This window comes from Clarias gariepinus, chromosome 1 (genome assembly GCF_024256425.1).
Source record: "Clarias gariepinus isolate MV-2021 ecotype Netherlands chromosome 1, CGAR_prim_01v2, whole genome shotgun sequence".
In the NCBI taxonomy this organism is placed as follows: domain Eukaryota; kingdom Metazoa; phylum Chordata; class Actinopteri; order Siluriformes; family Clariidae; genus Clarias; species Clarias gariepinus.
The window spans coordinates 47,105,991-47,120,095 of NC_071100.1; the positions used below are offsets into that span (position 1 = coordinate 47,105,991).

The window sequence follows — 14,105 nt, forward strand, 5'->3', positions numbered from 1 at the left end:
AATCACATGGTCATGAGGTCAATTTCCAAGCTGTCATTGGTTTACCCCTGGGCAAAGCCCTTAATCTTAATCTGCTCAGTTGTATTAAAAAAAAAAGAGAAAAAAAGAAAAATAATACACGTAATAATAATACATGTAAGTTGTGCCAAATGCCATAGTTTAAGTTAACTAATTACATACATGATATTGTTGCAAGTACAAAATGTTGAAAATTTCATAACAGAAATCTAGTCAAGTATCACCTAAAATAATTTGTAATCAACACCTGTGGTAATAAAAAGAAAACTATGGTACTAAAACATACTTATTATTACTGCAGCTTTTAGGATTCAATTACAGTATATCAAACTAATAATAAAGCTGTGCAGAGCTTAAACTGCTTGTCCAAGTAGAATCGCGTGCTTGCATCATGAGCGTGCTTACATCATTAGCATTATTATTAGTCTTACTGTACACGTTTAACATCCTCGATTCCTGTCTCCAACATTGGGTCTCCTGTTACTCAGGATTCTGTGGAATCATGGGTGTGCGACACTTAACTAAACTAAACATCCAACAACATACATCTAATATACTGTATTTACATACTGAGCAGTGGAGCGTCTCAAAACCCCAACCTCTGGGACTTGAACTCACAACATCCTGCTTACATCATCATCGTCTTCTCCAAAGCATTATTAATAGAAAGAAAGCAAATCTCTTATCCCATCTCATCTCATCTTGAGATTTTCCTTTTTAATGCATCTTATGTAAATATATGTACAAAAAAAAAAAAGTATCCAAAAATCTATTCAAAATGGATCTCATAGTGCTTAAGATACTGTTTCGGGGATTGCATGTACAGATTTGATTTGACATATAATTGCATTCAGGACATCAATTTTCCTTTGAAGTCTCTTTCTAACGATGTTTTCCATCTGCTTTCAGCCATCAATCTTGTGTCTGTACATTTCCTAATCAAAACCCCTCATTATTATTTTTTCCATTTTTTTAAATTAATTAATTTTTTTTTTTTTTTACCTTGAACCACCATAAGTGGCGTCTACTGGAAATGAAACACTGCTGAGCTCTGGAGAATGAAACGCCTCCCACTTCATCCTGACTGGCTGAGGACAAGGATGCTCTGTGGTATAAATAGCGGCGTGCTGCTGGTTTTCGGTCAGAATCTGAACTCTCACAACAACACACACAAGTGTACAGCACACAGCTGGGACTCAGACAATCAGAGCAAAATGTGCCAAGGATTGGAATCACTGCCAGTAACCTGCCTGGAGAGGTACGGTGCATTTATCTATGCTCTTTGTATTATTATTATTATTGTTGAATGTCCTCATTGATGAGATATTCAAAAGGCCATTGCCAGCATTGCTATAGGAAATAGTTGCATGTGCAGGTATAAATATAAGCAGTGACAATTATATACAGTATTGTTTAAAATGCAGATTTTTAAGTTAAAATCAACTAAAATATCTTTCCTCATCTTTCACAGAGTCAAAGAGATGAAGGCACGCTTGGGAAGCTTCCTCCAGAAGCAGGAGCTCAATCTCATGGGTCTGTCCAACAAAACTGACAAGCTGAGGACGGACGATATGCTTAAATCCTTTCAGAATCTCCTGGCTCACAAAGGTCAGTCAAAAACCTGAAGGCAAAGATACAGATTCACAGATTACGGTGTGAACGCAGTGCTTTGTGTAATTCCTTGGTTCTTATCTAAATGAATTGTCTATGTGTTGCATCTAGATGGGTTGTGCGCCTTCCGAGCATTCCTGTTGTCCGAGCACAGCGAGGAAAACATCGCCTTCTACCTCGCCTGTGAGGACTACAAGAACACAAAGACGTCCTCCAAACTGTCCTCCAAAGCCAAGAAAATCTACAAGGAGTTCATTGACAGCGACGCACCAAGAGAGGTAACTATCCAACAAGCAAGATATTCTCTGTGCAAAACATGTAGAAACTACTATTATTTCCTTCAAAATCTCTCTTGCCATTTTTCACTAACATTACCTCCATCTCTTGTTCCTCAGGTGAATCTCGATCACGAGACGAAAACCGCCACAAAGAGCAACATGGAGCAGCCGACTATCTCATGCTTCGATCTGGCCCAGAGCAAGATCTACACTCTCATGGAGAAGGACTGCTACCCTCGGTTTCTAAAATCTCCGCTCTACATGGAGCTCAGCAGACAAGCAAAGCTTTGAACTTGTCTTCAACCCCTTGAAGCAGATCTTCAGACATACAAGCTTGAGCCGAACACCGTCCCAGTGTGGAACTGCCAGATACCAGTCTGAAAGCTGTCAGGAACTGGTGAGGAACAAAGTGTTAAAGGATATCAGGAGAAAAAACTAACAATAGGAGGTCAACAATCACCATGCTGAACTTGGAGATAAAGAAAAAGAAGATAAATAAGAAACACTGGAATTAAACTGTGAGCACACTTTTGCACAAGGAAACAGTAACAAATGCTATGATGTCCTTGATTTTTTATGTTTTTTTAGTTTTCTCACCTGGAGAACCAATATTTATTGAAAAAAAGTTTTATATAAATGTAATATATTGGTTTTATTTATTAAACTGTATGATGTATGTGAACGAATATGTGAAATTTTGTTGGAATAAATTATATATCTCTATAATAAATTATTAAAAAATCAGACGCCTTGTGTCAAGTGTGAGTCCACAAAACAAGATTCAGTTTTTCAGTACTAAAGCACTAACTAGCCATCATAAATTCAATTATAATAACATCAAAATTATTTAGTGTATAGAATACGGTATGATTTATAATTATAACTCTAAATGTATAAGCAGAAAAAAAGGGGGGGGGAGTGCAATACATACTATAAATTAGTGTTTACATGGAGGTCATTGATGAGTTTGTGGTGTTTTTGCTGAATTCAAGAAAGCAACCTTTTAGTTTTAAAGTAACACATTACTTTCAATTACAAATAAGAAATGTGAAAGAATAATACATTTTAAAAGTAGCATGATACTGTAGGTCTCTATCAGATTTGTAATGTACCATGGATTTGCCTTATAATATTACTGGCCTGGCTTCTTTGAAAAAACTTTCCGAGTTAAATTTAGCACTGTTTGACAGTCTTGACCCCCATTTATGAATATTGAATTGAACCAAATTATGTAGATAAAATGAAAGAAAAGAGAAAAAAAATGTTTTACTGCAGCAGGCTGCAAAGTGTCGTTGTTTATTTAACAGCCTCAGCTGCAACCTCATTTCCCGTCTCGTCTGTTCCAACCACTCAGCATTCAGCATCACCAGTACACTAATCACCGACCTGATCATCTGTCATCATCTGCACCTGTTTCTCACTAGATCATGCCTTATGTTAGATGAAGTTTTTCATGTTATAATAAATCATAGATCACTGTGTGGCTTAACAAATTAAAAAAATTCCTCTGAAACTCTTCAGGGACTGGACTAAAAATGAGAGACAAAAATCTGGCAAAAAAAAAAAAAAAAAAAAAAAAGAGTCAAAAAAGTCCCTCAGGACGCCTGGAGGAATATTCCTCAAGACTACAGTAAAAATGCAAGAAAGTCTGGCTCTTCTATCAGTTCTCATTCCTGGCTAGTCTCAGACATCTTACTGCTGAGTAAAAAGCATTCCATAACATAATGCTACCGGCACCATGCTTCTCAGTAGAATTGTTGTTCTCAGAGTCTCAGAGTGTTCATCAGTGTTGGGTTTGTACCATAAAATTGAAATATATCTTAAGGTTAAAAAAGTTCAATTTGTCCCAAGAACCATTTTGTTTGCATAGACTTTAAAAAATTTTTAAACCCCAGACAGACATCGCTCAGATGGTAGCAGACACATGAAAGCAGACAAATCGGTAATGTACAGAATCTACCAGGATTGTCACATTCGTTAATCTTCTAAATCAACTTTATTATTTATTCCTAAATAAATAAACATGTATGAATTTAAAACAGTTCTAATATAAACGTTTTGTAATGCCAACGATTAGGACCCAGCTAGCAAGCTAGGTTGATGGCTAAGCACATTCACCAAACAGAAACAAACTTTTAAAAAAAATGAAATAAATTCAAAGACAACACTTAGACCTTTATCATAGACGAATGTTAGATTTTTTTTTTTTTAATCCATATGTAGGATATTTTGGGGCGGGGTCAGTAATTAGATCAGACAGGTAACTATTGTCTTTTCAGCTAAAGAGTAAAAAACAAGCCTAAAGCTAGTGAGCTATAATTGTATATACTAAATAACATGAGCTAATTTAGCCTTTTTAATTAGCAGGAAAATTTTGTGATAGTCTTTTATAACAGGACAATCCTGAACGGGGTTAGAAATGCTATTAGAATGAACCAGCTGACATATTTAACAGCATGTCCTTGAGTTATTTGTTTAAATGTAAATCCTCTGTAATTTATGTCCTCCTTTGTCGGTTCATGTAGCGCAACGTTTTTCTTGTTTAATGCAATAGTTTAACTGTGTAGTGGGTTAATTGTGTTTAGAAAACGCAATAAAAATCCTAATGATTATTCAGCACTTCTGTGGTATAAGAACTGAATCAGATTTCACAGTTAATTCAATTAACAGCGGTTGCGATAATATTTATCTGTTTTTTATTTCTGCTGAATTCCTGTCTGCGATTAAATTTCGCAATGACTCCCACATCAGTGTTCCTTTGTTTTCAGTGTTTCCCTTCTGCATTTGCTTTCAGCTAATTGTCTTACATTGCTCCATTTCCTGTGCCCAGTTACTCTAGACGCATTATTTTTTTTTTTTCCACTTTTCTTTTTTTACCTTGAACCTCAGAGTCAATGGCGTCTACTGGAAATGATTCACTGCTGAGCTCTGGAGAATGAAACGCCTCCCACTTCATCCTGACTGGCTGAGGACAAGGATGCTCTGTGGTATAAATAGCGGCGTGCTGCTGGCTTTCGGTCAGAATCTGAACTCTCACAATAACACACTCAAGTGTACAGCACACAGCTGGGACTCAGACAATCAGAGCAAAATGTGCCAAGGATTGGAATCGCTGCCAGTAACCTGCCTGGAGAGGTACGGTGCATTTATCTATGCTCTTTGTATTATTATTATTATTATTATTATTATTATTAGCTTTATTGTCATGATTTAATGTTTCACTGAACAGTTATTTAACAGATCGTTGCTAGCATTGTTATAGAAAATAGTCGCATGTACAGGTGTAAATATAAGCAGTGACATTATATACTGTTTAAAATTTAGATTTTTAAGTTAAAATCATCTTTTCTCATCTTTCACAGAGTTAAAGAGCTGAAGGCACGCTTGGGAAGTTTCCTGCAGAAGCAGGAGCTCAACAAAACTGACAAGCTGAGGACGGACGACACGCTCACATGGAGAGCTTCCTTACAGAATCTGCTGGCTCACAAAGGTTAGTTTTAAATCGAAACCAAAGATGTAGAGATTACCGTGAGCGACTGCAGTGCTCCATACCGTTCCTTGGTTCTTATCTAAATGAATTGTCTATGTGTTGCATCTAGATGGGTTGTGCGCCTTCCGAGCGTTCCTGCTGTCCGAGCACAGCGAGGAAAACATCGCCTTCTACCTCGCCTGTGAGGACTACAAGAACACAAAGACGTCCTCCAAACTGTCCTCCAAAGCCAAGAAAATCTACAAGGAGTTCATTGACAGCGACGCACCAAGAGAGGTAACTATCCAACAAGCAAGATATACTCTGTGCAAAACATGTAGAAACTACTATTATTTCCTTCAAAATCTCTCTTGCCATTTTTCACTAACATTACCTCCATCTCTTGTTCCTCAGGTGAATCTCGATCACGAGACGAAAACCGCCACAAAGAGCAACATGGAGCAGCCGACCGTCTCGTGCTTTGATCTGGCCCAGAGCAAGATCTACACTCTCATGGAGAAGGACTGCTACCCTCGGTTTCTAAAATCTCCGCTCTACATGGAGCTTAGCAGACAAGCAAAGCTTTGAACTTGTCTCCAACCACTGGACACACTTGAAGCAGATCTTCAAACGCACGAACGCCGTCTCAATGGCCGAGGTGGACACGAAGATATCAGTGTGGAACTGCAACATACAGTAACAGTCTGAAAGGTGCCGGGAACTAATGAGGAACAAATTGTTGAAGGATATCAAGAGAGAAGCAACAGTAAGAGGTCATCAATCATAATGCTGAACTTGGAGAAAAAGATTTTAAAAAAAAAACACTGGAATTAAACTGTGAGCACACTTTTGCACAAGGAAACTGACAAATCCTACAATGTTTTCAATGTTGTATAGTTTTGTCATCTGAAGAACTAATATTTATTGAACAAAAAATTTATACACAGTAAATGTTATATATTTATTTTATTTATTAAACTGTATGATGATGTATGTGTGGAATTTTGTTGAAATAAATTATGAAATCTAACATCCTGTGCAACGTGTTTTGAGCACTAATACTTTTACTAAGCCTTCTTCAACAGACACAATAATATAAAAACTGTTTTAAATGTATAGAATACTGTAGATTTTATAATCATAATTCTTAGTTTGTTAATAGGGAACATCTAAAAACAAAACGAAATAAATATATATATGATCTCTAAATGAACTGTGCAGAAAAGAGTTGTACAGTATACTCATTATGCTCCTACTCCTTACAAGAGAGTATGGGACGTTGTTTTTCTATATGATCTGAAAAGAAAAGTCGCCTAATACACAAAGGAAACCTCCTGTCCTACAAAAAGGACTCAAAACTAGCTGTTTCCTTATTAGATCAGTGCGTTTGCCTTCACTACTCGTTTACCGGCTGACTCACTTCTAACCTTCTAGCCTGAAGGCCATTTCTTTGTCTCACCCATATATCTATACATCCCACTCTCACATCGTTACACCATGTCATGTGCGTCATTAGGAATACAGTTCTGAAACCACTGGCGCAAACGAGTAAACTGCAACCACCTGTGAGATAAAGAGTCATTTGTAAGCCCCCTTCCCGTGCGTGTTTTTCATTTCTCCGGCATCATCGAGCAGGAAGCTAGATCTCCATGACGACGGCCAACCACGCTCTGCACAGAGCTTTTGTTCTTCTAAACGCTCAGCTCAGACAGGGCCACGGATCTACATTGAGTCACACCATCCTCCATCATCTATGCACTCTGATCCGGGGTCAGTTTCAGATGGTGCAGGTCCACACTTAAAGTGAAGAGTCTATAAGGGATAAACAGGAGCTTAGAAAAACATACGTGCACAATAAATGATGCATATTTGAATTACCAAATCTGAAATCTGGTCATAACCCGGGCTCGATTTGAGGAGGGATATACAAAAAATGACAAAAACCATCCCCTCTGTAAAAACCACCATCCCCCATACCATCCCCTTTAGAATAATACCGCTGTGTATTATGTAAAATTTGTCATGAAATGAAATATTAAAACTCGCTACATATGATCATCTACGAATTATAAATAATGTCGATTAGCCAATCAGAAGTCTATATTGTAACGCGCCGCTCACAAGCTCACGCAAGTTTGCATCATTTTCGTAAAGGCCAAGAGAACGGTTCAAGCACAGTTTTTGACATACTGTATTTCAAAAATTTCCCAATTTCCAATTTGTGTAATTTCATTCTTAATTTAAAGAAGAGGTTTTTTTTTTTTCCATTTGATTTTGTGGTTTTACTTACATGCTAGGGTGCGAAATGGTCAAAAATTAATTTTTTTATTCCTATTTTTTTTTTATTTCTAAAGTAATTAGTAAAAACTGGTGCATATTCATACAAAACTACTATTAAATTTAATTATTTCATTACTGCTGTTTATGTAGATTTTTATTTTACTCTTATGAAAAGAATCAAATGATAGTTTTGACAATTGCATGTTTAAGTGCATATGTTTTGTTTTTATGGCTTCAAGTCGATTTAATTAAGCTTGCATTTTATTAATAAAACTGTTCTTAAAATGGTATATATTTCGCATTTATTTTATATGGTTAGTTGTAGGTCGTCATCATCTTCGCCCCAAGGAAAAAAAAAACTTGACCACACCATTCCTCTTGAATTGTTTTATGATTTGACCAATAGTCACAACCCCAGATAGACCTTGACAGATCCTGGACTCGTATACTGCCCCCTGGTGGCTCAGGGACCTTCTACCACTTACAGCGAAAAAAAAAAAAAAAAACCTGCACAAAGCTAGCATCTACATCAAATGCACCTTTATTTACGTCTAGCTAGCTGTCTTAGCTTTCTTCTGTCTTGATTTTTTTTTCTTCTGGCACATGCTGCAGCCGACATTACAGTTCCTCAGAAAATCTCATTGTAATATCATCATACTGTATACCAGCATCATATACCTGCACAACTGACCAAAATACGCTTGTATGTAACATTTCTTTCTATCATAGCCATGCTAATTTTATAAGTTAGCTGGTTGTAAAAAGTTCCTGTGTGATTCTACTTCACCAAAAGGCTGAGCAAACAAGCTGAATTTATTATACTGAAGCTAGATAAACAGCTACTGTATATTAGCTACAAATACAGTACAGTACATAACTATACATTATTTAAATTATAGATTTACCACAAATTTGGTTTTGTGTTAGTAGTGGGTTAGACCATGTCCTAGCCTTGTGATACTAGTACAGTCAATTACTAGTTAGTTTATGTGCTAGCTTTGTTTAACTAGTAAATTACCTTTGTGCTAATTTTGCATTACTAGTAAATTAGCTTACATGCTATCCTTGTGTAACTAATAAAGTAGTTATTTGCTAGCCTTGTGATACTGGTAAATTACTTCATGTGCTAGCTTGGTGTGGCTCATGAACTAGTTTATAAGCTAGCTCTATGTTACGCATAAATTTGTTTATGTGCTACTGTAGCTTTGCATTACTTGTGATTTAGCTTACAATTTAATCTTGTGTAACTAGTGAATTAGTTTGAATGCTAGATTTGTGTTACTAACGAATTTGTTTTTGTGATACTAGTAAATTACGTTATGTGCTAGCTTTGCTTTACTATTCGATTAGTTTACATGCTAGCTTTGTGTTATTAGTGAATTACTGTAAGTGTTAGCTACAGTATGTTTACTAGTGAATTGACAAATCTATAGGTTATGAAAAAGAAGTCAGTCAGAATCACCTCATAGTACGGACTGGTGAGCAGATTCTTACCTGTTCCTATTTACCTGTTTGTCTCTAGTCTTGCTGTTAGAAAAGAGTTTCGCACCCACAGTAAATGATTCGGCTGTCACAGAGATCAAGTGATTTGGAGACGCGTGTCCTCTTGGTTTGAACTGGCGTCCCAATTATGTCTCTGTTTTTTTGGTGCTTAACGCTTCCTGTGGTGTTAGGTGGATGAGACAAAATGTCCAGATTTTGGTGTTCTGTGCCACTCTGGGCTGTAACGCAGTGTGCCTCAAATGCACAATTAGAGGTCTTCTATGAGGACAGATTGACATCATGCTGGCACTGAGAAACATTCATAAAAATCGAAAAAGTTTTTTTTTTATTTAATTAAGGAAGTCAAAATCACATATATTCTACATTCATTACACTGAAGTAAAATATTTCAAGCCTTGTTTGTTTTATTTTAATGCTCACAGCTTACAGCTTATAAAAATCTTAAAAGACAAAAATCTTAATCTGAAAATCTGAAATTTCAAAATATTTAAATATTTAATTTCAAGTTTGAGTAAGATTATGATTCCTAAAGTATTAATACACCATGTATACACTATATAATTGTATATATTTTTACAAGCATTTCCCTGCATATCATACTGTGTATGACTGTGTATGTGACAAATAAAATTTGAATTTGATATAAAGACTGCTGACTTGACAGTTGTCTAGAAGATGATCATCAACACCCTCTATAAGGAGGGAACGTCACAGAAGGTGCTGTGTTGAAGCATAATAATGAAAAGTTGACTGAAAGGGCAAGACGGGTAGGTAAAGGTGCACAAGAATCAGGGATGATCGCAGCCTTAAGACAATTGTCAAGCAAAGCCAATTTACAAAAGTAGCAATAAAGTGGATTCCCCATGCACAGGCGTCTTGAGGAAATGGACTTTTACCCCAGTTACTCCTAACCCTAAGACAACAGCAGAGGCATCTTACCTGGGCCAAAGAGAAAAAGAACCAGACAATTTCTTGGTGGTTTAAAGTCCTCTTTTCAGATGAAAGTCAATTTTGCATTTTTTGGGGGGAAATCACAGAGTGTACAGTGTGAAGTTTCCACAGTCTGTGATGATTTGGAGTGCCATGTCATCTGCTGGTAGTCCAAAGCCAGGAGATTTTAGAGGACTTGCTGCTTACAAACCTTAGTAAGATTTTCTGCCCACAGTGCCAAAACTAGTTTGTTAACCATGATATTACTGTGCTTTATTGGTCAACCAGCTGACCTGACCTGTATCGCATAGTAATTCATGAGGTTTTGTCCACAGGAAGGTGAGAAACAGCCTACCGAACAATACAGATGATTTGGAGGCTGCTATCAAAGCAACCTGGTCTTCAATAACATGTCATCGGTACTACAGGCTAATCACCTCCATGCCACTGATGCAGTAATGTCCTGTACATTAACAAGTAATAATTATTTAAATACTTGTTGGATCACAATTAAATTATTTTTTCGCATATCCTAGTTAGGAAGCTGTGGTCAGAGCGCATGATCAGCCAGGACACAGCGCCCCTGGAGCAGATAAGGTTAAGGACCTTACTCAAGGCGCAACAGTGGCAAGTTGGTGGTGCTGAGGCTTAAACTCCCAACCTTCCAAGCAGTAACCCAGTAACCCACAGCCGTGACCAATTGAATTGGACTTTCTCCTTAGACAGTTACCTTAATCACCAACAGTAGTTCAGCCTGGATCTAGCACTGAAGCAAACAAGCTAACTTGGTTAAATATTAAATCAACAAAACACGCCTTTAAAAAATTTGCCAGGCCATATAGCTTTCGTGGAGGCAAAAGGGAAAAAAGCCTATGTGATGCTACTTATGGTGCCATTTGTTGCTTAAGCATGTGGAAAGGTTTTACTAAGGTAGGACCAGGAGCACTCATCCTCCATTTCCACCCAGCTGTCCAGTGGATTATCCATGTACCGACACACATTGGACACAGTCCTAACTATACTGTGTGAAGAGACAATATAGTCACCTCACACAGCAGATGATGAACACAGCATGAAGTTCAGACTGGATGGCAAATGGGAACAGACTGAGAAAAACTGAGAACCAGGAAAGACAGAAATATTGAAAACTGAGAACAATAATAATAGAAAACAGATGAACAATACCCCTTCTGTTATCCATCTCTTTCACAATCTCTCCATCTTTGCACAAAGTGTTCTTTATCAGTAATTTTCTGTCACAAACTTTCAGTTTTCTTTTTTCTTGCACATGTATATTTATCCTCCGTCTACCTCTCTCGTAATCACTCACTTTCTGTCCCTTCATAACTACCTCTCAATGTTCTTTCACATCATTATTCTCTCCTTTGCACCCAGCCCATTTTCTATTCATGTCTCTGCTTATTATGTCTCTCTTTCTGTACCTTTTCTTGTATCTGTAGTCTTTTCACTCTCTAAATATACTCCTGGCCAAAAGTATAATAGATAGATAGATAGATAGATAGATGGATAGATAGATAGATAGATACTAAATAAGTTACACTTAATTTGATTAGACATTAATTGAACAGTTATTGATCTTCAATAATATAGTTTATATGAAGTGCATTTGACACAGGTTAAACCGGGACTCGTGATAAAATTTCCATCCTGAATTAAGTCCAACTTATGGAAGCAACCCATCTGTCTGTGGGACAAGCATTCACCAACACCACTTGCACATGTTTCGACCATTAAAGGAGTTCCTGGGAGTCCGGCGTTTCAGATATGAAGCTCTGGTGGAATGAAAAAAAAACTTTCTACCTTGATGGAATTCAAGCACTAGTGAAACGCTGGTTAGTGTATTAGTGTAGCACAGGATTATATAGAGAAATAGAGGGAGTTTTTACTCTCAGAAATGTGTTCTGTTATTCTGCACAATCAAATTCCTGGTTTGAATCAAACACCCCTTTTATATAACTACTGTATTAGGATATGATTAGCTTGTTCTATATTTTATTTATATTCACCTCTCTCTCTCTCACTCTCTCTCACTCTCTCTCTCTCTCTAACCCCCCTAACTGGAGGAAAAAAATCCACTGTGAAGCACCTCCTCCTTTAAATAACACCATAATAAAAGCCCAAGAAGAGGGCGCAGTGTGTTCTCAAGAGGCCTTTCCTGTCCCATCTTGTGAAACATTTTCCTCATGGAGCAATGTCTGCAGTCCCGCTTTTGACTGTGTGTGTATTTATATCCCAGTCTGGTCGGATGACGCAGATTTGGACCAGAGTGTGTCACGAGGCATGAGAGCGGTCATGGTGGATTCATCCAAACCAGCGGGACATAAAGATGACACCATGTTCATGGGGGAATTAGTTACATCCTGCTCAAGTTATGACTGAATGATTGATGGAAGAATTCCTGTTACTGTACCTAATTTACAGTACCATACTCACTTGTTTCATTTCTAAAAGAGTTATATATTAATCGCAGTTCATTTTTAGGAATATACTCTTCGGCCACTTCATCAGGTTCACCTCTTCAGCCGCTCATTAATTCAAATATCTAATCACCCATTAACATGGAAGCAACTTATGCATTTATGCATGTAGTCAAAATTATCTGCTCAAAGTTCAAACTGAGGATTAGAATAAGGAAGAAAGTTAATTAAGTGCCTCCTAGCTATGTAACCATTTCTTTTGTATTTATTTATTTTATAATATTTTGCTGTAGCTTTTCTTAATATTACAAAGTGCTGTATATGTAGTGCATAAATAAAATGAGCTAAATTTATATTCAGCTTATAAATACAGTGGTGTGAAAAACTATTTGCCCCCTTCCTGATTTCTTATTCTTTTGCATGTTTGTCACACAAAATGTTTCTGATCATCAAACACATTTAACTATTAGTCAAAGATAACACAAGTAAACACAAAATGCAGTTTTTAAATGATGGTTTTTATTATTTAGGAAGAAAAAAAATCCAAACCTACATGGCCCTGTGTAAAAAAAAAGTAATTGCCCCCTGAACCTACAGTAATAACTGGTTGGGCCACCCTTAGCAGCAGTAACTGCAATCAAGCGTTTGCGATAACTTGCAACGAGTCTTTTACAGCGCTCTGGAGGAATTTTGGCCCACTCATCTTTGCAGAATTGTTGTAATTCAGCTTTATTTGAGGGTTTTCTAGCATGAACCGCCTTTTTAAGGTCATGCCACAACAGCTCAATAGGATTCAGGTCAGGACTTTGACTAGGCCACTCCAAAGTCTTCATTTTGTTTTTCTTTACCCATTCAGAGGTGGATTTGCTGGTGTGTTTTGGGTCATTGTCCTGCTGCAGCACCCAAGATCGCTTCAGCTTGAGTTGACGAACAGATGGCCGGACATTCTCCTTCAGGATTTTTTGGTAGACAGTAGAATTCATGGGTCCATCTATCACAGCAAGCCTTCCAGGTCCTGAAGCAGCAAAACAACCCCAGACCATCACACTACTACCACCATATTTTACTGTTGGTATGATGTTCTTTTTCTGAAATGCTGTGTTACTTTAATGCCAGATGTAACGGGACACGCACCTTCCAAAAAGTTCAACTTTTGTCTCGTCGGTCCACAAGGTATTTTCCCAAAAGTCTTGGCAATCATTGAGATGTTTTTTAGCAAAATTGAGACGAGCCATAATGTTCTTTTTGCTTAAAAGTGGTTTGTGCCTTGGAAATCTGCCATGCAAGCTGTTTTTGCCCAGTCTCTTTCTTATGGTGGAGTCGTGAACACTGACCTTAATTGAGGCAAGTAAGGCCTGCAGTTCTTTAGATGTTGTCCTGGGGTCTTTTGTGGCCTCTCGGATGAGTTGTCTCTGCGCTCTTGGGGTAATTTTGGTCGGCCGGCCACTCCTGGGAAGGTTCACCACTGTTCCATGTTTTTGCCATTCATGAATAATGGCGCTCACTGAGGTTTGCTGGAGTCCCAAAGCTTTAGAAATGGCTTTATAACCTTTACCAGACTGATAGATCTCAATTACT

The 14,105-nt window shown here is 37.4% G+C and overlaps 1 protein-coding gene across 1 annotated transcript; it reads left to right on the forward strand.

Moving 5' to 3' along the window:
• Positions 1-1,103: 1,103 nt before the first annotated feature.
• rgs5b (regulator of G protein signaling 5b) lies at positions 1,104-6,426 on the forward strand. The gene is made up of 4 exons (XM_053503016.1): positions 1,104-1,276; positions 1,490-1,626; positions 5,507-5,673; positions 5,791-6,426. The coding sequence occupies exons 1-4, from the start codon at positions 1,119-1,121 to the stop codon at positions 5,962-5,964; spliced, it is 636 nt and encodes a 211-aa protein (XP_053358991.1). The 5' UTR covers positions 1,104-1,118; the 3' UTR covers positions 5,965-6,426.
• Positions 6,427-14,105: the final 7,679 nt, after the last annotated feature.